The sequence below is a fragment of the Juglans regia genome, chromosome 7 (assembly GCF_001411555.2).
Source record: "Juglans regia cultivar Chandler chromosome 7, Walnut 2.0, whole genome shotgun sequence".
Taxonomy (NCBI): Eukaryota; Viridiplantae; Streptophyta; class Magnoliopsida; order Fagales; family Juglandaceae; genus Juglans; species Juglans regia.
Window position 1 is genome coordinate 44139931 of NC_049907.1, and position 22358 is coordinate 44162288.

Consider the following 22358-nt stretch of genomic DNA (forward strand, 5'->3'; position numbering starts at 1 on the left):
CCGAAGGAGTAGGGTATTTATAGCTAAAGAATCGTGCGAACGTGAAGCAGAACAGTTACTCGGAATCCGGATTTTGGAGGAATATTACTTTGAATAAAGAGTCTGTGCTACGCTGGAGATGTACGTCCCCTGTTTTATGTTTTCTAGAAAATGTCACGTTCCCCCAAACACCATGTGCTGGCCGTGCGATGTGATGACTTTGAGATGATTAGAGCATCCAACGGGAAAGAGGGCGTTATCTTTTTTGCTAAAAAGATAAAAGAATAAAAAATAAATTAAGTGCTGGTGAGGGAAAAACGCGGGAATAAGAGAATATTCTAATAAGGAGAATTGAATTCACTTCGGAGATTTTAGCCACGAGTGAACGCACTTTGCCACCAACAGTTTGGGAATATTCTGGGTTTGGTTCTATTTTTTTTCCTTTTGAGTGGCTGCTAAGCATGGCTGTGTCACGGTCCACCTACGCACGTTCCCATCCCATGTTTTAACCATATTTTTTCTTTAAATGCTAACTGTAATTACACTTTTAATATGTTAAAAATTATGAAATTTAAATTTAAAAAAAAAATTGATAACATATGTCTTGTATATACAATTAATGTGGCATTATTTTTATTATTAACCAAACAACCTTAATAAGAGAAGGAATTCAAATCCAATTCGACCTCTGATTTCATGCTGTCATACTACTAATCGATTGCACGCACTCAATGCTTACGTTTGTTTGCTTTTTATAAATACATTATACATATAAATATATACACATGCAGATGCGATTCAGATGCGAAATTTAGACACGACAATGTCTGTTTTTCTTTCTTTTTTCATTAATCGTTGACACTGCAGATGAGGCTTTGTATTTTTCCATAAAATACATATACATGGGGTGGTGGGCGGTTTCTGTTTCGGAAATATGGTCGAGTCTGATGGTACCATATAAAATTGATTAAGAAAAATAAAAACAAAAAGCTGAGTCTGACTTAAAATGACTCTAGCTTGAATTTTATCACAAATAAAGAGTCAATCAATCTTTATATATTTAGTACATTCATAAAAAACAATGTTAGAGGCAATGTGAATAGTAACTTTATTATCACAATACAATGTAGTAACATCTGGATGGGGAACTTGTAAGTCACGAAGTAAAGAGAAAAGTCAAACCACTTCACAAATAATGGTGGTCATTGCCCAGTACTCTGCTTTAGCTGAAGATCTTGAAACGGTGGGCTGTTTTTTTTTTTCATTTCCATGATATAAGAGAACTACCAAAGAGTATGCAAAAACCAGTAATGGACCTCCTTGTATCACTGCATCCAACCCAATCTGAATCAGTAAATGTAGTCAAATGGAGATGTGAAGTAGAAAGAAAATATAATCATTGATCAAGTGAAGCTTTGATATATTGCAGCACTCTATAAGCAGCATGCAAATGAGGCTGTCTAGGTGTCCATGAATTGGCTGAGGGTATAGACAACAAGGGTGATATCTAGTCTCGTTATAATAAGGTAAAGCAACCTACCCACCAGGTGTCTATAAGCTGTAAGATCATTTACAGGAGGCCCATTAGATTGAGAAAGTTTGATATTTTGTTCCATGGGAGTCTTAATAGGTTTGGAACCCAAATAGCCACTGTCTGATAATATTTCTAGAAAAACTCTGGCTGCAGTCGCCTCGTGCAGATGTAGGGCAAACGGGTCTTACGTGGCGTAAATAAAAACGCACTGTTTCGTTGAAGACGATGCTTCCTTCTCGAAATATCTCTCCCTTGAAGATGATTTCCTCCATTTCTTTTTTTCTCTCCCTCAAATCATCAACGATAACTTCTAAAGAAACCCATATTTCAAATCTGATTTTGGACGACCATCTCAAATAACGAAGAAACCCATAAAATGAGTTACAGAAAAAATTCGATACATTGGAAATAGTTTAAGGCATCCAACAACAAAAATAACAACACCAGCACACCCAAGAAGAACACGGTCCCAATCCTAGCACAAGTACAAGACATAATTTTAAAATCGCAAATCTCCTCACCTTTGCAAATGGATCAATTGACACAGAAACAACGTCCCGGAAGCAAGAAAACTCAGATAACAACCAGCGCAAACCAACTCAACAAAGTAAAAGGTAAACACCCCAAAATGAAGCGCATCAAATAAAGCAGCCAACCAACAATTACATTAGGAAAAAAAAAAAAAAAGGCCATTTTCCTATGTTTTATGAGAAAACACAAGTTTAATTTTTTTTTTTTAAAAAAAAATTATACTACTTAAGTGTACACATTATTATTTATTTCCTCAGCTTTCTTATACCGAACAGGACTGCACACGCCTCCTTGCCAAATGGAAATTTCTTACCAAGCCAACCCAGACGATGACCCCGAAGACTAAACGCAAAAGACTAGCATTTTTCTCAGTTTTTTTTCACTTTCTCTCAACAATCAAAGCACAATGTGAAGTAAGAAGATCAGCCCATTCCAGTTTTTCCACTTTTCTGCAGAGCTAATTTGGAAACTTAAAGAACAAGCCAACATTTTCCTCTTTCCCCTATTTCTTCTTCTTCATTTTTTTTAAATAAAATATAACGACTGACGTGGAAGGGCCGACTGCCCACCGTTTGCAAGGGCCGACTGCCCTTAGAAGAATTGATATTTCTAAGGCATACTTTCTCTGAGAAAGATAAACGCCTTTATTAGTTCGAACAACCTCCAGTCCCAAGAAGTATTTCAAAAATCCAAGATTTTTTAACTTGAACTTTTGATCAAGGAATGTCTTAAGAGTGTTGACAGATTCTATATCATTGTTGACAATAAGAATGTCATCAACATACATTAGTAAGGCAATGAAAGTAGAACCTTGAGATCAAGTAAATAAAGAGTAATCAGCTTTGGACTGTATAAAGCGCCATGTTCAAATAGTAGAAGAGAACTTAGCAAACCACTGGCATGAAGCCTGTTTTAAACCATATAAGGACTTGTTGAGCTGACACACTCTATTGTCACCTTTATCACCAAAGGCTAGGGGTAATGACATATAGACTTCTTCCAACAAATCTCAATTTAAGAATGCATTATTGACATCTAACTGAATTAGATGCTAGACTTTAACAACTGCTATAGCTAAGAGATACTTAACTGTAACCATCTTAACAATAGGGCAAAAAGTGTCAAAATAATCAATACATTCCCGTTGTGTAAAGCCTTTGGCAACCAACCGTACTTTATACCTCTCAAGGGTACCATCATATCGAAGTTTCACCTTATAAATTCATTTGCATCCAATTGGGTTTTTTCTAGATGTTATTATTTTCTAAGGCTGCAATTTCTTCAGCCATAGCAATTTTCCAGTGGGAAAATTTAACAGCTTGATGATATAGTAGAAATAACCAAGGCAAAAGCTTTGTGTTTAGGAGGTAAACGAGAATATAAAAGTGAATGAGATATAGGATATTGCTTACCTGACAAAGGATCATAAAAATCAAATGGAGATGAAGAAGGGCAAGCATGAGAAGATGCCAAATGGCAATGTAGTCTTGCAAATAATCAGGTGGCTTGTGCACTTTAGAAAATTGTTTATATGAAATGTGGTCAGAAACAAGATTTGATGGTGTAAGATTAGAAGAAGCAATGACAGAATTAAGAGATGGGAAATGAAGATTGGACAGATTGGTCAGATATAGGCTAAGAAGAACAATAGGAGAAGGAACTTGGAAGTGATCAATGTTATAAGACATTGATTGAAAAGGAAAGATGCGTTCATGAAAAATAACATCACAAGAAACAAAGGTTGAATGAGTATCAAGATCATAAATTTTATAGCTTTTAATAGCTAGAGGATATCCAAGGAAAATGCATATACGAGCCCTGGAAGCAAATTTAGATATGTTATGGGCTAAAGTGGATGCATAACAAAGAGAACCAAAGACCTTGAGATGATCCTATAAGGGTGGTCTTTTGAAGAGCAATTCATAGGAAGTTTTATTGGATAATAGAGGAGAGAAAATTTTGTTGATCAAATACACTGCTGTAAGAACACAATTAGAACAGAATATCAAAGGTAGATTAGATTGAAAAAGGAGAGCACGAGCAACATTGAGAATGTGTTGATGCTTCATTTCTACAATAGATTTTTGTTGGGGAGTAGCTGTACAAAAAAGTTGATGTTGAATGCCTTTTGTAGATAAGAATTGATGCATAGCAAACTCATTACCTTTGTCAGTATGAATGATTTTGATTTTGGAATCAAATTGATTTTCAACCACAACAATAAAATGTTGTAATAAAACTAGAGCATCAGATTTAGACTTTAACAAGTAAAGCCAAGTGCTGCGAGAATAATCATCTACTATGGTTAAAAAGTATCTAAAACCATTAATGGATTGAAGGTGAAATGACCCCCCAAATGTCACAATGTGTGAGCTCGAAAGGAAAAGAGGAATTACTTTGACTATTATGAAAAGGTAATCTCTTGTGTTCAACAAAAGGACAAACATCACAATGTGTGAGATTATTGTTTAAAATGTGAGATACAAGATAGGTAAAAGCTTCATTCTAGAAAAGGAGGGATGACCCAACCTTTTATGCTAAACATTAACATTTATATGACTAGATGAATTGAAAACAGAAGCAAAGTTGAGAGACACATCTTTAGAGCAAACAAGTTGTTCTGATTATTGCAACAAATATAACCCTTCCCAATTGTCATCCAATGAATGAAGTCCTGAATAAAGCAAGCATCACAAAGAAAGATGAGTAAACAAGAAGAATAACTTAGTAGTTTACTAACAGAGAGAAGGTTAAAAGTGAATGAAAGAACACATAATACGTTGTGTAAAAGAAGAGAAGGTGATAGATAAATGGAACTTATATGAGTCACTGACGTAGAGGCTCCATTTGTAATTTGACAAATAAATTATGAACGGGATGATAAGAATTGAATAAAGATACGGAATGGACCATGTGATTCGTAGCATCAGTATCAATTATTTACATACCATATCAAGGATGAAAAGGGAAAAATCGAATATGTTGTATTACTAAGTGTAGAGTTCACAAATGAATACATCTGCCTTTTATATACAGAGGAATAAGCAGAAAAATAAATTTTAAATTAAGTTAACTAACTAAACATTAGTCATTTCTAATAGCTCTAATAACTAGTACTCTCAATTTAACATGGTTATATAAGATGACCCTAGAATATCTACCGATACAAGTCGCCAACTTTTCTACCGATGTTGTCAAAGTATTTTGTCTCTTTTCTTTTACAACGATTTTTTGTATTTTTTTAAAATACAAAATAAAAATATAATAATAATAAATTATAAACAAACACAAATACTTAAAAAAAAAAAAAAATACATTTCGATAATTAATGGAAATCAGTAGACTATCATTTTTCATATAAAATATTGTAGAAAGTATTTATAGCACAAAGTTCGAATAATTAAAAAAATGCGGATGGAATATGCCCACGAGCTCACTATTGAGTTTATCCAAAAAGAACTACTCCCTTCCTCCAAAAAAAAAAAAAAAAAAATACTCCCAACTCTCAAATATTTTAACATATCCTGCTTTCTCGTAAGAGACATTTTTGTGTAGTGCAGCAAATATTATAGTATCTAATGCCAACGAAAAAGAAATTAGCCAATCAAACATTAATATTATATATATATATGGTATCTAATTCTTCATCCATAGAGTCATTTATTGAGGTCCGAGAAAATCCTTGTAAATGATCTTACGTACAGATAACGTCTCTGGGAAACAAACAAAAAAATCTACTAAGGGACCCACCCGTGCACCATTTTGTGCCGGCGGCGCCGTAAGTTCAGTTGCACCATTTTCGGAACCTCTGATATTGGAAAGGACTTATATGCCAATATATATTGATATGCATGCACGAGGCTTTTGCCCTGGCCGCCTGTCATGAGCTCCTCCTGCGTGAAGAAGAATATAATCGACTTCGTAATTTTGTTTAAAGGATAGTGCTACAACCCCCGCTGGAAGCTCCCGCTGGGGGCTGTAGCATGGATTTATTTGTGTTTTTTTTTAAATTATTTTTTATATAAATTTTTTTAATATTTTTTAATATTTTTAAAATATAAAATATTATTAAAAATACTTTTTTAATTAAGAAGTAAAAAAAAAATTATTAAAAAATACTTCTTTAATTATGAAGTAAAATAAAAAATATTAAAAAAATATTTTTTATTTTACTTCATGATTAAGAAAGTATTATTTAATAATATTATGAATTTTTTTATTTTTTAAAAATATTAAAAATTATTAAAAACATCTATATAAAAAAAATTAAAAAATACACATATAAAAAATACATTAGAGCTCCAGCGGGAGCTCCCAGCGGGAGCCCCCAGCGGGAGCTCCAGCATTTTCCTTGTTTAAAAGATCGCACGCGTTTAGGAAATTGTTTATTTTTTATGAGTTATTTTTAATAAAAATAATTATTTTTTATTATAAATAGTCGTTATCGTCGTAAATAATTCATCATAAATATAGAAAAATAATCATATATTATCTGTGAACAAGATATATCTTAGATATATTTATAATGAATGAACAATTCATTCTTGTAGAATCAATTTTATAAAATGAGTTAGACTCATGAATTTATAATTTTTCAACAAATGTTTTTTTTTTTTTTTCCTTGAAGTTAAGAGTACCTAATGCATGCCCTACTACTGCAATCTGTAATTTTCTTTATCAAGAAATGACATTAAAGATTAATTATATATATTTATGCATACATGATGTCGATCATGCACCAGGCTGCAGGCACGTACCGCATCATGATATAATTATAATTAAGATGTTAGGCCTGAATAATTTAAGCTGGATATTTTATCGTGTGTGTGTGTGTCATGTTATTTCTGGATAAAATGCTAGTACTAGCTAGCCTCCCCGGCCCCTTTCTTTTATTGGATGTATTTCATGATGCGTGATGATCATCTTATAAAACGCGAGATGGCAGGTTAACGGCGAATGTGTTTCGTGCATGTTGCTTAACGTGATGCCGGTATATATATATCCACGTAATCCCATTCAAGTTCACGAGGATTTTCCTGACCAGCAAAATAAATGAAAAAAAAAAAAAAATCACGAGAATTTGATCATCTACTACGTCCATCTTCAACTTTGTATTCGTGGCTAGCTGGTGTTACTCGTTGTGTAAAAACCTGTTCTGTTTGGGAGGAGGGAATTAGCTGCAGGGACATCTGCATGTGTCGTGTGGACAAAAGAGGCTTTGCATGCACAAGCGTCCTAGCCGATCGCGAGCTTATCAAGCATGATATTTTGAGCATTATTTGCCTTGACTTTTACATTTTATTTACGTCGGCAAGCACGCGGCGGCTTTTTCCTTTATCACTGTTTCTGTGTTGGAGGTATTAGATCCTCTTATTTAAAGAAATATTTTATCTCATCTTATCATTATAATTTTTTAAAATTTTTTATATAAAATATAATAAATAATTCAAATTTTTTAAATCTCTAAATAAAAATAAGATTAAAAAATAATATTTTATTTAACTTTCATATAAATTCATCTCATCTCGACTCACTATCCAAACCGCACATTAATCAGAGCTAACCACCTAATTCTGATCTATTAATTAGCCAATGATCAGATAGTGTTTTGTATAATCCGGTCGAATAATAAACTTGCCCTATATTTTTGGGCTCTTGATCTTTTTCCCGACCCTTGGGGTTTTCATGGCCAAGAACTTATACCAATCATCAACCAGGTCTCAAACAAGTACGTGTCCCACTTAAAAAGATAGCTCTTGCAGCCTGAATAATTTGACAGACGTATCTATTAAAAATGTCTCTGCTGGGGTAATAGCTCATATTTTAATTGCTTATTAAAAAAATTAAAAAAAATAGGGTTCTTCGGTTGTGTGGCCGAGAGCTAAACGGGTTAAGCCTTGTGTTAGGGGGTTCTGGGTTTTTGACATCGACTGATTTTGGGGCTCTGCCCGAGGACACATGCATTTGGATAGGGCCTAAACCTTCATGCATGACTAGATATGGGGATCAGTTTTGTTCTGTTTCTGCGTGGGCTGGTTGAGGTGGGTCTCGCATCTATGTGTTTTTTCTATACGTGACTGGGCTAGTTGAGGCTGTACCCTTCATCCAATGTGATTTTCCAAGTGAAACCCCAAATAAAGTTGATCATTTTTTAGTTGCTTAATGTGGATGTTTTTTCGTCATTTGTTTGATTATAACTAGCATGGTGTACTAGCATGCAAACATACCGCTCTATCACACTATAATTTTGGAAGGCATCGGATGTTCAATAGTTTGGCTCATATTCATCACGCTATCTTTCTTCTCTATTCCATTATGGTAAATAATCATCAAGTTGCTGAATTTTAGTAGAAGTTAAGACTCCGATTAGATACTAAGAGTATCTCAGATCATCTGTAAATAATGATAAAATAATTTATAAATAATAATAAAATAATCATAAATAATTTATAAATAATAGTGAACTGTTTATAAATATTAATGAAATAGTCTGAAATGAGTTTAGTTCCCAAACATAACCTTAATAATTTACAAATTTGATCTTTTGTAGATATAAACATTTTTTTCTCATATTATCGGTGAAGACTGGCATTTTATTTTATTTTTTAAAAATAAGGGTTTTTTTTTTGTACGAAATTATCTATTATGGCCACTTCTAAACCCGATCCACATCAAGACGAGCAGGTTAATGTAGACCAACTCTATATTTTTTAAGGTTACGATTTTAAGAAAATAGTAATATTAGATATATTTTTAGAGTGCATAAGCTCAAGTCAATACACTTAGTTGCATTTAGATATTGAGTTGAGTTAAGATGAGTTGAGTTCTTTATGAACAATAATAAGTTGAGATGATAGAATAAATTTTACGAGGCTCACTTAAGATAAGTTTATATGTGTTTGGATATTAAAAGAGTTTAGATATATTTATGAAAATTTAAAAAAATTATGAGTCCCGCGTGTAAAGAAATGTTGAATTGGAAAAGAGTTGTAAGTACCATATGTAAAGAGTTTAGTGATTTGAAAGTTTTGTGTTTGAGTGTTAGACTCAACTTAAAATTTGATTGAACTAAGTTGATCTCAGTAAAGTCCAATAACGAGTTTATGTTAAAAAAATTTGAATTTACTAGTAATAAATAATATTCTCATGTAAATTTTATATTTATTTATTTTTTTAAATAAAATATAGGAGATTTGAACATATTAAAACTATAAATATTATTTTTTTAAAAATGTTTATCCTTCTACGGGATTAGCATTCATTGCGTCTTTTTGGCGCATTGGCTTTATTAACATACTTTTTTTATTCCGTCAATCAAACTAATTGGTCACGTTCTTGACAAGTGATCCATTCTCATATTTTCTTCAAGAATTTCCATGAATCAATGTTAATTGCTGAAGTAGTAGTACTTCTTATCCCAAGTATGATACGCCTTTTTTAAACTATCGTAATTTTTTGTTGACAAATATATAGAAAAATATTACAACATTATTTTTCTCACTAAAAACAGTCTTATCAATTTGTTTATTTTTAATCAATTCATTTAGTTCTGATTTCCGCAGCAACACCAGCATACATTGCATTATATAGCTATAAAATGTTATCGTTACAGAAAAATTTCATAAAAAATTTTATATTGACATAATTTTATATAATATATTAAATCTATTTTATAATCAAATTATTTTCATTTATGAATTTATTTTTATGAGATTTTTTGTAATTAAAATATTTATCTAATTATTTATTTAAGTTGTATTTAGATGTTAAATTGAATTGAGATGATAAAATATTGTTATAATAATATTATTATTTTATTATTTAAAAAATTAAATTATTTATTATATTTTATATTAAAATTTAAAAAAATTAGAATGATGAATTGGGAATGACTTAATAATCAAACGAAGCTAAAAAAAATAAAAAAATTCTGAAGATGAAAAGACGATCAAGGAGATGTCTGTACGTGTCACTGTCCAACAATCCTCTCTTTGTGAAATGACAAATCCCTCAAAACTCCTGAGAAATTTTCCCAATCATTTATTAAGAACCACCGGGTTTAACCTCACCCGGTTGAACCACCGCATTCCTCACCAACCAATCAAGCCACATCTTTCTCACTACTTATGCTGTCAATCGCCCAGGCAGATCCTTGACGTGTCCACCCTCGAGAATTTTATCAGAACCCGGAAAAAGAAAAAAGGAAATTAGAGGCCCATTATTGGGCGCAAACAAGACAGGGAGAGGGAGACAGGTGTGTTTGTGTATGCGTGTTTTGGTTCCTTCAAAGCCCAAAGAATGGTCTGCTCAAGTCACATTTTAATCGCAAAAATCCCAATCTTCTCCTTCTAGAGAGAGATAGAGAGCGAGGGAGAAAAGTAGAGAGAGAGATATATATATATATATAGAGAGAGAGAGAGATAAATTTTGGGTTTGTTCGTGTGCTTCAATGGTTGAATTAAAAACCTGGACATATGTGAGATTTTTGTTTTATTCGATGGGTTTTTGAAGCTATGATCCTTGCGAACCCGGGTAAGCGATCTTCGATGCAGTGATTGGATTGATCGAATTCGATTGGAGCCGTTAGATTTTGGTTTACAGGTGCAATGAACGGTGGCGATGAGGTCGTCGCAGCTCCGGTAGGACCGCCTCAACAGCTGGAGTGGAAATTCTCTCAGGTATTCGGGGAACGCACGGCCGGCGAAGAAGTTCAGGAAGGTATTAATACAATAACACTGACGATGTCAATCGTGGTCTTCGGAAATTATATCCATGCCCTTCTTTGGATCCCATCGATAATATCTATAAAGTTTTGGGATTAGGGTTTTTTTTTAGTTTAGATCCGTTTTAGATCGTGGGTCGCCGAGGAATTGTGGTTTTGTGATGTGGGTCGCGGAGGAAATGTCGTATTGTTATGAGGTCGGGGTTTATATTTTTTTTTTGGGTTTGGGGGAATAGTGGGCTTTGGGTGTGGAATTAGGGGGACAGTCATGTGAGGTTTGGATGGTATTGTGATAATTGAGTTTGCATTGGGTATTCTCGAATTGGGAGGTCGAGAGTATCAAAGTGAGCTTGGTTGAGTTATGGTGGTGGTTGTGGTGCATGCACTTTTTTTGGGGTCATAATTGGTTGTTTATAGTGGCAAATGTGTGGTATCGCATGCACGATAGACGGGATCTTAATCATTTTCTGTTCATTGCTTGATTAGTGCCATTGAGCTTGTAGTGCATGAATATAATTCCGTGACTTCAATTGAAAGTGAAATCTGACCAGCAGTGGTTGCAAGCGTGGACTATATTTACTGTGTTCGTTAAATCATGTGCAAAGTGAGTGTTCCAGAACATTTAGAAGTCTCACATAAGTATAGATAATAGTTGTATCATTAGCCTTGCTGTATCTAGGAGCTAAAGATAACTACATTTTCCAGTTTCATCATGCAAGTAAGCACGCATGATGAAAACCAAGCTGCATTGTTATTGCAATATTCTTATTTCTGTCTCAAGCACTTCGTTGAATATAGGAGAGCATAGTTCAAAGGACAATAGGAGGAAAGGAGGTCAAATTACTAATTCTGCGACAGAGGTCTAGTGCTTTTGGTGATTGAGAAACATGTATTGCTTTAGTCAGTAGGTTCTTTCAGAAAATGTCATTGAAGACTCATTGGACTAGCACAATTAGAATCTTGGTGAAGTGTCCTAGTTCTTATTATTCATAAAAGGTCATCCCATTCTTTTGTAGTTTTATTATTCTATTTTTTCTAGTCTAATATTAAATTGCAGAAAACCAAGAATCGGGACCTACATTAATATTTTGTAACCTAGTGCGTCGTTATTGTAAACGAAACAAAGACTCCGAACTCGTACCTCTGCTTTACGTTTGGCATTGTTAATCAGAGAGACTACTTATCCAAAAAAAGAAAAAGAAATAATGACAAAATTAGCTTTGATACCAGCTGCTAAAAAAACTTGAACATATCTATACGTCTGCTATTTTACATCAGATTAATTCATGCATATATTCTGGGTTGGCTGATTTGGTTGTTTGGTACAGTCCTTGCTGGTTATTTGGTACACTTTTGAAAATTAATTCCAAAATTTGTCTGTTTCTATATAGGAGAAGTGTTTACCTGTAGAGAAATAAAATATACAATACATTAGAAGGGATAGCAGTTAGTTATACTAACTTTTGGTTTTCTTCACAATTTCTAGTATAGATATTTAGACAGTTTTGGAAACTTTATAATCCTTGTTATCCCTTTATGGTATATTTAAAATTTCAGTAGCATGTGTAGGGAGAATGGGGGTTCCTAATCTTTGTTTCTGTTTTTCCTTCTACAGTTGATATCATTTCAGCAATCGAATTTGACAGAACTGGTGACCATCTTGCTACTGGTGACCGTGGGGGTCGGGTGGTTCTCTTTGAGAGAACTGATACAAAAGATGTATGTGCTTTTCTATGCATATATAGTCTGCCAAATGTAATATCGATACAGTACATAGATTATTTCTTTGTTGCAACAGTCTGACTTCATGTATGCTGTAATTTTAAGAATGGTGGCTCCAGAAGAGATTTGGAGAGGATAGATTATCCAATTAGTAGGCATCCTGAGTTCCGTTACAAAACTGAGTTTCAGAGCCATGAACCTGAGGTACTCTTTTTTTTTTTTTCGGAAAAAAAAAAATCCTACTTCTGCTTCATTTTATATCATTGCTTGCTGGGATATGTATTGTTTACGCCTAAAAAGAGTCTTCATTTCTTTGTGCCAGTTTGACTATCTCAAGAGCTTGGAAATAGAGGAGAAAATCAACAAAATTAGATGGTGCCAAACAGCCAATGGTTCCCTTTTTCTTCTCTCTACAAATGACAAAACAATTAAATTTTGGAAGGTAAGAAAATATTTTTAGTTATTTTTAAAGGAGGGTGTATTTTATTTTTCAAGTGTGTAATTTGTTAATTAATTGGCTCGAGATTACTTGGTCTTACATTACTTATTAAAAAAACACAGAGAAAAAGATTACTTTCTTTAGCAAAAAATATATTCTGGAATCGTCAACTTCCTATTTAGTCTATTAGCTTATTTGTGTAAGCTGTAAGATGTGAAAAAATTTCAGTATTTTTTTCCTTGAAGTGAATCTTATGGGCTTTCATTGAAGGATGACGGAGATCAGAATTTTTAATTAATTTTAATAGTTTGTTTGTTTCTCTATTACATTTTTCAATTGATGCTCTCTGTTACATTGGTTCATAATCTTCGGTGTAGAGGACATGAGATATGATTTTTTTTATGTGTTCAAATTTCATATTTTGGTGCTTGCTTTGTCTAAAAATGTATCCCACAAGCATGCTAGGTTGCATATTTTGAAAAATGAAGAAGGGTTGGATGTCGCATGCTTTGAACATGCTGTTAGATGGTTACAAGATTTATTTACAGAAGGTCATTATATCAATGCACGATTGATTATTTCAAAGTGGGGCATTAGAGATGTTCACTATATGTCACAAAACCACTAGGGGTTGGCTCAAGTGGTAAAGGCCTTGGTCTTGGTGGTATGCTCCCTCTAGGTCTAAGGTTCAAATCCTCTTGGGTGCAAACAATTTCTAAGGGCCGTCAGACTAGGGGAACTTTCCCTTGAATTACCTAAGGTGCACTTGTGAGAAACTCCTTGCCGAGGGCCTGTGCACTCTCGGGATTAGTTGGGACTTCGTTCTCAGACACCTGGTGCCAATAAAAAAAAACGATATGTCACAAATATAATAAAGTACAAGTGTATAAACTAAACCAATTCTATCTATACTAACTGGCATTTATCCCCTATAAGCCAAGAGCGGGGAATGAGGTCATGAGGGTTTTATTCCACATAGGTGCACAAGTTTTTGAACTATGGTGCTGGCACATACATGTAAACGTGTTCTGGGAATCCTGTATATTAGTTTTGGCTTGTGGGTTTATGATTATTGAGGAATTGTAAAAAGCAGGTGGTAATAATTTAACGTTCATTTATTTCCTCTCTAGATAGAATTATTGGTGGCTATATCTGACCACCACTGTTTGTTTGCCATTGCAGGTCCAAGAAAAGAAGATCAAGAAAATTTCTGATATGAATTTGGACCCTTTAAAAGGTGTTGGAAATGGCAGTGTTGCTAGTTCGAGTAATTCGGTTAACCCTAAGTCATATCTTGCAAATGGAGGATTCCAAGACAGATTGAGTAATGACTTCTCATTCCCACCAGGGGGCATTTCATCATTACGTTTACCAACGGTAGTTGTTCTAGATCCAAGTTACTGATTTTCTTGCGCTGTGTATTTTTTTTTATTTTTTTTGGTTGTATAAGTGCAACAAATACATTCTTAAAATGGGTTTAAATTACATCATTCTGAATCATTCCAGTACTCACTTGGTTATAGCTTACATAAGCTATCAATAATATGAGAGATAAACCAAAGAACAAGAATAACATCTGGTGCAGCCAACCACACCTTGAAGCCTTTCCTCCAAGGAGCAATGATTTCAGCTGGGTCTCAGATATGGGCTTTAGCACACTTCTTAGCTAAGTGCATTTGCGAATCACCTGAAATTGAATATGGGGGCTTTTGTGTTATGAGCACAGCTCTTTGGATGAAGTAAATGTTATTGGTCAAACTTGTATCTTGTTTCTGTAAATGTTTACTTTCAGCCTTGTCTATTTGAATTATTTTAAATGTACATACAAGCATGTGTGTATAATTTCGGAATTTTTTTTTTATTAAGAACACTCTAGAAAGTGTATACTGTTTGTTGATCGTTGTGATTGGATGAATTGGATTGGATGAATTGGTCCTTGCACTTGAGCACCCAAGGCTGTGAAGTCTTGTCGTTTTCATGTCCGTGTTTGCATCCATGTGTGCAAATCAATTGCTGCTGGGTGGTGGGAAGTTTCAGAAACAGAAAGTTTTGTTGGATTCCATTAATTTTGTTCATTTTTATTAATTATTTCCTGATCCACGCAGCACTAATGCTTAATCTATGTAATATGTAGGTAACTAGCCAAGAAACCAGCCTCACGGCTAGATGTCGAAGGGTATACGCTCATGCTCATGATTATCACATCAATTCTATTTCGAATAACAGGTGCTTCCATTTCTTTACTGCTAGTGTTTTTTAATGCTAGTTTCAAACTTTTTGCATTGTCTGTTGCTACTTGGGATCTTATTAAGGTCCATTGCCAAATATCTGAAAAACCATTTGAGGCATTAATGATACTCGCCTGCTGTTTGGTTTTCTTTTGTTTCCCAAAATTGCTGTTGATGTCACCTGTGCATGCCCATCTTGGACCTTCTATACTTGTAGTCTTTCTCTAGAAAGGAAAATAGGATTAAAACTTTATGCCTTTTCCCACCTTTTGCAATAAACCTTGGTTCTTTATATTTAACGCTGTCTATGTTTGATGAAGTTAATTTATATTAATGAAATAACTTATTACTTATAAAAAAAAAAGTTAATTTATATGGATGAGGCATAGATAGCAGATTGGTATGTGGAGAATGCCGTAGAATTTTGAGATATAACTGCTACAAAGGATTATTTTCTGACCTTGTATGACATACCTTATGTAAGATTTATTTGCTTTCCTATTCCGTCCCTTTACTACATCAAACATTTACCATGTGCAAAGATTCTGTTTTGATTCTTGCTTGCATTTGTAATTTTTAATGAATAAGAAAATTTTATTAAGACAAGTAAAAAGGCATAGCTCAAGTACACAGGAAGTATACAAATGCTGAAACCTAGTTACAAGTTTTTTTTTTTTTTTATCATTCGAAACCTAGTTACAAGTTAGGAACTAGAGACCTGGAAAAACAGCACTTAGGGCACTACCACCAAACCAAGGTCATGCCAAAAGCTATTCTTGGAACCGTCACCAACCACAAAAGTAACGTGTTTGGCAAACTCGTCCCAACCACGCCTAATATTTTTCCACACCCCCCCACACCATGTGTACCTTAGACCTCATTTGACACCCCCCCCCCCAAAAAAAAAAAAAAGCTCTCCCATATTTGGAATCAATCATAGCCCTCCACAATGACTCACATTCCTGATGATATCTCCATAACCACTTCCCAAGATGGGCTTTATTAAAGGTCCTCAACTTTCGAACCCCCAACACTCCACACAACAATGGAGTACAAATTTTGTCCCAACTACCAAATGAAACTTGACTTCCTCCTCGATAACTCCCCACAAGAAGTCTCAAAACATCTTTTCAATCCGGTTAGCCACGCCAATTGGTACAGGAACAATGAAAGAAAGTATGGCGATTAGAAGGAGTGCTTTTGATTAAGGCGATTCTTCCCACTTTTGACAAGTACAACCCCTTCCATCCTGCCAGCCTTCTTTCTATCTTTTTAATCACCCCATCCCAGGCCAGTCTTGCCTTAAAAGCAGCCTCCAAAGGGAGCCCAAGGTATGTTATCGGCAGAGAAGAAACCTGACAACCAAGAATTTTTGCCAAATTTCTCATATATCTCACTAGACCGATCGGGACCATCTCAGATTTACCATGATTCACCTTAAGGCCAAACACAGCCTCAACCAAGATTCAACTTAAGGTCGAACACAACCTCAAAACAAAGCAAGAGCGCTCTCAAAGTTTGCAGATGACCTGGTTTCACGTCACAAAAAAGTAACGTATCATTTGCAAACAAAAGGCGAGAATTAATCAAACCATCATAAGACCCTCCCATTGAGAACCCTGTCAGCAAACCTCCATCAACTGCAACCCCCCAACATTCGGCTAAGAGCATCCATAACAAGGACAAAAAGGAGGGTAGACAACGGATCCCCTTGTCTCAATTCACAAGAACTATTAAAAAAATCCATAGGGGAGCCATTCCCCAACACTGAGAATTGCGCAGTTGAAACACAATGCTTGATCCAATTACACCACTTCCCCTTAAAGCCACATCTCCCAAGTAGATAAAGAAGAACGTCCTAATTGACGTAATCATAAGCTTTCTCCATGTCAAGCTTACGTAAAATAATTGGCTCATCCAATTTAATTCTACTGCCCAAACATTCATTAGCTATCAAAAAAAAAAATCAGAATTTGTCTCCCTTAAATAAATGCATTCTGAGATTTTGAAACAATCTTCTCCATAACAGTGTTCAAACGGTTGGCAAAAACTTTAGAGATGATTTTATAAACCCATTGACAAGACTAATGGAATGAAAATCCTTCGTGTTAGAAGCTCCGGCCCTCTTAGGAATAAGTGCAATAAAAGCTGCATTTAGACTCTTTTCAAACTTACCAAAAGAGTGCAATGCATGAAACACCTTCATGACATCCTCCCTCCCATACAATGTCCCAACAATCCTGAAAGGAAGCCATGATGAAACCATCTGGACCAGGAGCGTTATCCTTAACCATCCCTCTTACAACATGAATAACTTCATTCTCAAAACGCCATTCAAGCCATTGAACACTCAAGAGGTCAATATTATCAAACACTAAATCATCCAGGTTTGGCCTCCAAGCCTTTGAAGATGCAAGACATTTAGTCATCGGGATTTGCAAATATCTCAGTCATGTCTAGATCATTATTATGCTTGGCACTACTTATAAAAAAAAAAAAAAAATTATTATGCTTGGCACTTTGGCATGGCTTAGTAAAGTTTTCACTGATCACTTTGCTCTCTCACTTTTTTTCCCCAGTGATGGTGAAACTTTTATATCTGCGGACGATCTTCGAATAAATCTTTGGAACTTGGAAATTAGCAACCAGAGTTTCAATATTGTGGATGTCAAGCCTACAAACATGGAGGATCTGACTGGTAAGTTTATTATCTGGTATTTGGTGTTTTATTGAGAATCTTAGTGCTAGTTTATGTTCTTGAGCCATGTAATGTGCTTATGATACTTATCCAAATAAAAAAAGGTTTTAGCTTATGCTTGTTTTTTTTTTCATGTATGCTTTCTGATGCATGATTCTGGGCTGAAATTTATTTTGTGAGCTTGTATACTTGTGCACATAAACATTTGCACATGGCCTTGCATGTGCCTTTGGTTGTTTGGAAGGCTCAATCTGGCCATTTAATTTGTGGGAGAATTGGGATCAGATGGGGTAGTCGCAAGAAAATGTGAAGATTTGTGGGACAACTTGGGAGTATCTTGCCTCGCCTGACATTTCTTGAAACCTGTGAGGCATTGGATTTTCCTGTACTGCTAGCCTGGTTTTTGTATAAGCCATCCTTTTGTGATCAATTCAAGAAGTGGCACATGAAAAACTAATACAAATGACTTATCCTTTTTTTTTAGTTGAATTTCTTACTTTCCCATTTTCTGTTTTATCCTCACTTGAAAAATAAAAAAATAAAAACCAAGATGAAAGTTTTGCCACCTCCAATATAAAGTAAAGGAAATTTGTAGGAAGATCGCTATATCTTTTCGTAAATACTTGTGCCTTGTCTAGAAATCTATTTAGGAAAAGAGTGATAATAGTTTTCCTTCTTCATTTTTTGTTAGCTGTTATTATTGGTAAGCTTTTGTTAGATGATACTATTAGTTACTTATAAAAAAGATTGATACCATTTGTTACTTCTCAAAAGATGACTATTTGTCAATCATTTGTCAATTTTCTTGCAGAGGTGATAACATCAGCAGAATTCCACCCTACTCATTGTAATATGTTAGCATATAGTAGTTCAAAAGGCTCAATCCGTCTAATTGATTTGCGGCAATCAGCTTTATGTGATTCTCATGCTAAATTGTAAGCATTTAACTTGTTTTCATTCTATTGCGTCATAGTACAGCTGCTATGGAAGTTTGATTGGCTTGCAAATTGTTAGATGGGGTAAAAGGAAAAAGAAAAGTCTCTTTTTTAGGCCCCCAGCATATGGGTTAAAACTGCTTCCAATAGCCTTCTTGGACTCATTTGTGCTGCCCTTTGGATACAGGTTTGAGGAACTGGAAGTACCTGGTTCTAGATCATTTTTCACGGAAATAATTGCTTCAATCTCAGATATTAAATTTGGAAAGGATGGAAGATATATACTTAGTCGTGATTACATGGCTCTAAAGGTTTGGGTTTCTAGACTGGCTATTTATTTTGTTTCATAATTGGCATGTTGTTTTTGAGTGTTACACCACTATTATTGATAAGTGGTAATACCACTTTTAGATAATTGGCATGGTGTTTTTTTTTTTATCGGTAAATAATAATTTTATTGATGATAGAAAAGAGGCATAGTCTGGGTACGAGAATCTGGCTCTTTTAAGCATGCCATGACAGGTTTATATGGCTCCATTTGATATATGAAAGACTCATTGATCCATACGTCCCATAGGGTGCTGAAATGGTATTATTGCCATGAATATGATCTGTAACATGAAGAAAGTCTCAATACTTAAAGATGTGCCAGAAGTGTATCAGAGACCTGAGACTTGCATGATGAGTATATAGTAGGGTTTTGCTCCATAGAAATGTTAGTCGAAGGACCCATAGTTTATGAACACTATAAGATTATTCATGGACAGAGCATGTAAAAAGATGCTACATTCAAAGCTTTGGAGATGGGAGGGGGGGGGGGGGGGGGATGATACCTTTAGCAAAACCTGTTCACTCCAAAAGGGGTGGCTTGTTGATGCTTTCAAGGAGATACACTGAGAAGTGGAGTTGGAGATTTTGGGTCCATGACCCAGGGGCCAGCGTGTATAACTCACCAATTAAAAAAAAAAAAAGGAACTTAGTTAACATTGTTTAATACAACATTGTTTAATACTTTAATTTAAGAGACAACAAAGAGCAACATGTTTCAACTTTAGCATGGCCTACAAAAATATTAATTCACAAACACCTAAAATGTTAGGTTCCACAACAATATTAATCCACTTCAATTTGTGAGATTATAGGTTCCACGACAATACGAAGGTCAAGGTGCTTTAACAAAGGTTGGAGTTGCTTTCCCAACTTCCTAGTTCTTTTCCTGTTGCTGTAGTGAAGGGCAGGGAGAAGTCTTGAATTTTTTCATCTAGTTATTTTAAGTTTGTGGCAAAGTGTTCTTATTTGTCTCACCGGTTATAGAATCCTCTACTTGGGTTATGATTGGAGTAACTTGCATAGATATTCCTCCCAGAAGAAAAGACACAGAATCATTATCTTCAACACATCATCTAAGTCTGACCTTTTGCTATTTACAATAGCAAATAATGGCGCAAAAAATTTAGAAGGCTACTTTTGATGGTTTATGTTCATGGAAGCATAATTGACTGTTATTTTCAAGACTTTTTTGTCCTGTTATTCTTTTTTGTCCAACAATTTTATCACAATGTAGTTATTAAAATCGGTTTTATCATGATGTTGTTATAAGATTTGATGTTTTTGTTTTGTTCTGGCTCCTTGGTTACTAACTTGAGTACCATTTACTTGTTTGTCAGTTATGGGACATCAATATGGATTCGGGTCCAGTTTCGACCTTCCAGGTTCATGAATATTTAAGACCGAAGGTGAGATCCCTACTTTTTTAACATGGTGGACCTAAGATTTGTGCTGCTGTGTCTTAGGTCCACCAAATCTAAGATTTGTGCTGCTGTGTTTGCTGTATGCTGATCACCCTGTTCTTGAATGAATCCAGCTCTGTGATTTATATGAAAATGATTCGATCTTTGATAAATTCGAGTGTTGTCTGAGCGGTGATGGATTACGAGTTGCAACAGGTTCTTATAGGTACGTGTTTTTATGCTACATCTCTGTTTGTTATCTCACTGTTATTCGAGCTCTCTGGCACGCTTCTCATGTTCCTGTTGATGATATTGCAGCAATCTATTTCGTGTGTTTGGATGTGCCTCAGGAAATACCGAGGCAACAACTTTGGAAGCCAGCAAAAACCCAATGAGGTAATTCTGATAGAAGATATTGATCAGAATGGCTTATAGGATGGTTTATCTGTATATAATAAACTTTGATGTTTAGGCGCCAAGCACAGACCCCTGCAAGGCCTTCCAGATCCCTGAGCAGTAGTATAACAAGGGTTGTCAGACGAGGTTACCACCATTGCTTTCTGTTCTTTTTATTCCCCAACTTTCTCATTTTTGGCTATTTAAGTTTTTCACGAGAAGTTTTTCTTGCCCTCATAAACTTAACCGTTACATTACTTAAATTTGTTGTTGGGAACAGGAGCAGAAAACCCTGGGGCTGATGCAAATGGAAATTCATTCGATTTTACGACAAAGTTGCTGCACCTAGCATGGCACCCAACTGAAAACTCGATTGCCTGTGCTGCTGCAAACAGCTTATACATGTACTATGCATAAAGATGATCTGGGAAGAAACATATTTGCTTGATTAGATATTTTGGGTTGCTGTTGGGGAAGGCTTTCTGCCTTTACTGCCTACCAGTGACTTGGAGGCCACATCAAATTCTCACATTTCAAGTGCCCCACAAAATATTTTGCATGTGCTTTTGATATCGAGTTCCGGAAGTGGCGGCCGGCATCCACGAGGAAGCAACCTAACTTTGTTCCCGGGTGGGCAGCAGCTCTTTTTACTTCCTCCCTTACCTCCTTTAACAATTGCCAAAATTTCTTTGCTTTTCCTTGTCCTTTTTTTTTCAGTATCTTTTTCTGAAAGGGAAGATGCAGTTATGTCCTAAATTTGTGTTGGGTTGAAGTCAAGAAAGAAAATATGATTGTAGCTCTCCTACAACAAAACCCTGAAGAATGTTCAATATATGCCACTAGGTTTAAGATAAAATGTAGCTTTTACTCAGAAATCTGTGCTGGGATAGAGATGTTGAAAACTTGCAGTGCATCAATTTTTTGATTGATTCTTTGTCATGATGGTATACATTTCATTGGGGATGTTTTAGTCTGTCTAGTATTTCATTTAGTTTTCGATTCACGTATAAGAACAGAAAAAGGCATTTATTTATTTTCTGTCGGTTTGGATACAAGTATATATATATTATGGACTTGTTTCGAGTTCCCAGTAACGAGGCTTGGAAGTTGTACTTAATCTCAAAAAATAAAAAAGACCAGAAAAGAAGCGAGAAACCGGTTGGGTCTGGGAAGTCGAGTCGGAGACCTTAACAAAGATAATGCAATGCTCCGACAGCGTAAATCACAGCCAGACGCCAAGATTGATCTAATCCAAGACCTTGTTTTGTGTGGAAAACTTTCTTGCATTATTGCAAGAGAAAGGATGGTTTGAGTGGTGAATGTGGAAGTGATGTGTAATTATTTAAAAAGAAAATAAATATATACGGGTTTTATATGAAAAAAAATTAATTTTTTAATAATAGATTTTGTTTTTTTTTTAAATAATTGTACGATATTTATATAT

General features: G+C 34.9%; 1 protein-coding gene across 1 annotated transcript; it reads left to right on the forward strand.

Moving 5' to 3' along the window:
* The first annotated feature begins 10367 nt into the window (after positions 1 to 10367).
* Positions 10368 to 21887, forward strand: LOC108982894 (serine/threonine protein phosphatase 2A 55 kDa regulatory subunit B beta isoform-like). The gene is made up of 15 exons (XM_018954368.2): positions 10368 to 10576; positions 10646 to 10762; positions 12382 to 12485; positions 12594 to 12692; positions 12811 to 12930; positions 14110 to 14304; positions 15062 to 15153; positions 17735 to 17853; positions 18665 to 18788; positions 18976 to 19099; positions 20456 to 20524; positions 20653 to 20744; positions 20837 to 20914; positions 20991 to 21061; positions 21195 to 21887. Exons 1-15 carry the CDS (start codon positions 10558 to 10560, stop codon positions 21329 to 21331), a joined length of 1560 nt encoding a protein of 519 aa, XP_018809913.1. The 5' UTR covers positions 10368 to 10557; the 3' UTR covers positions 21332 to 21887.
* The last annotated feature ends 471 nt before the right edge of the window (positions 21888 to 22358 follow it).

Bases quoted from the DNA above. Each gene is read 5' to 3' on its own strand.
- LOC108982894 (XM_018954368.2), top strand. The intron at 20,525-20,652 runs GTGAGATCCCTA...GAATGAATCCAG, and splicing joins ATGAATATTTAAGACCGAAG to CTCTGTGATTTATATGAAAA. The intron at 20,745-20,836 runs GTACGTGTTTTT...ATGATATTGCAG, and splicing joins GTTGCAACAGGTTCTTATAG to CAATCTATTTCGTGTGTTTG.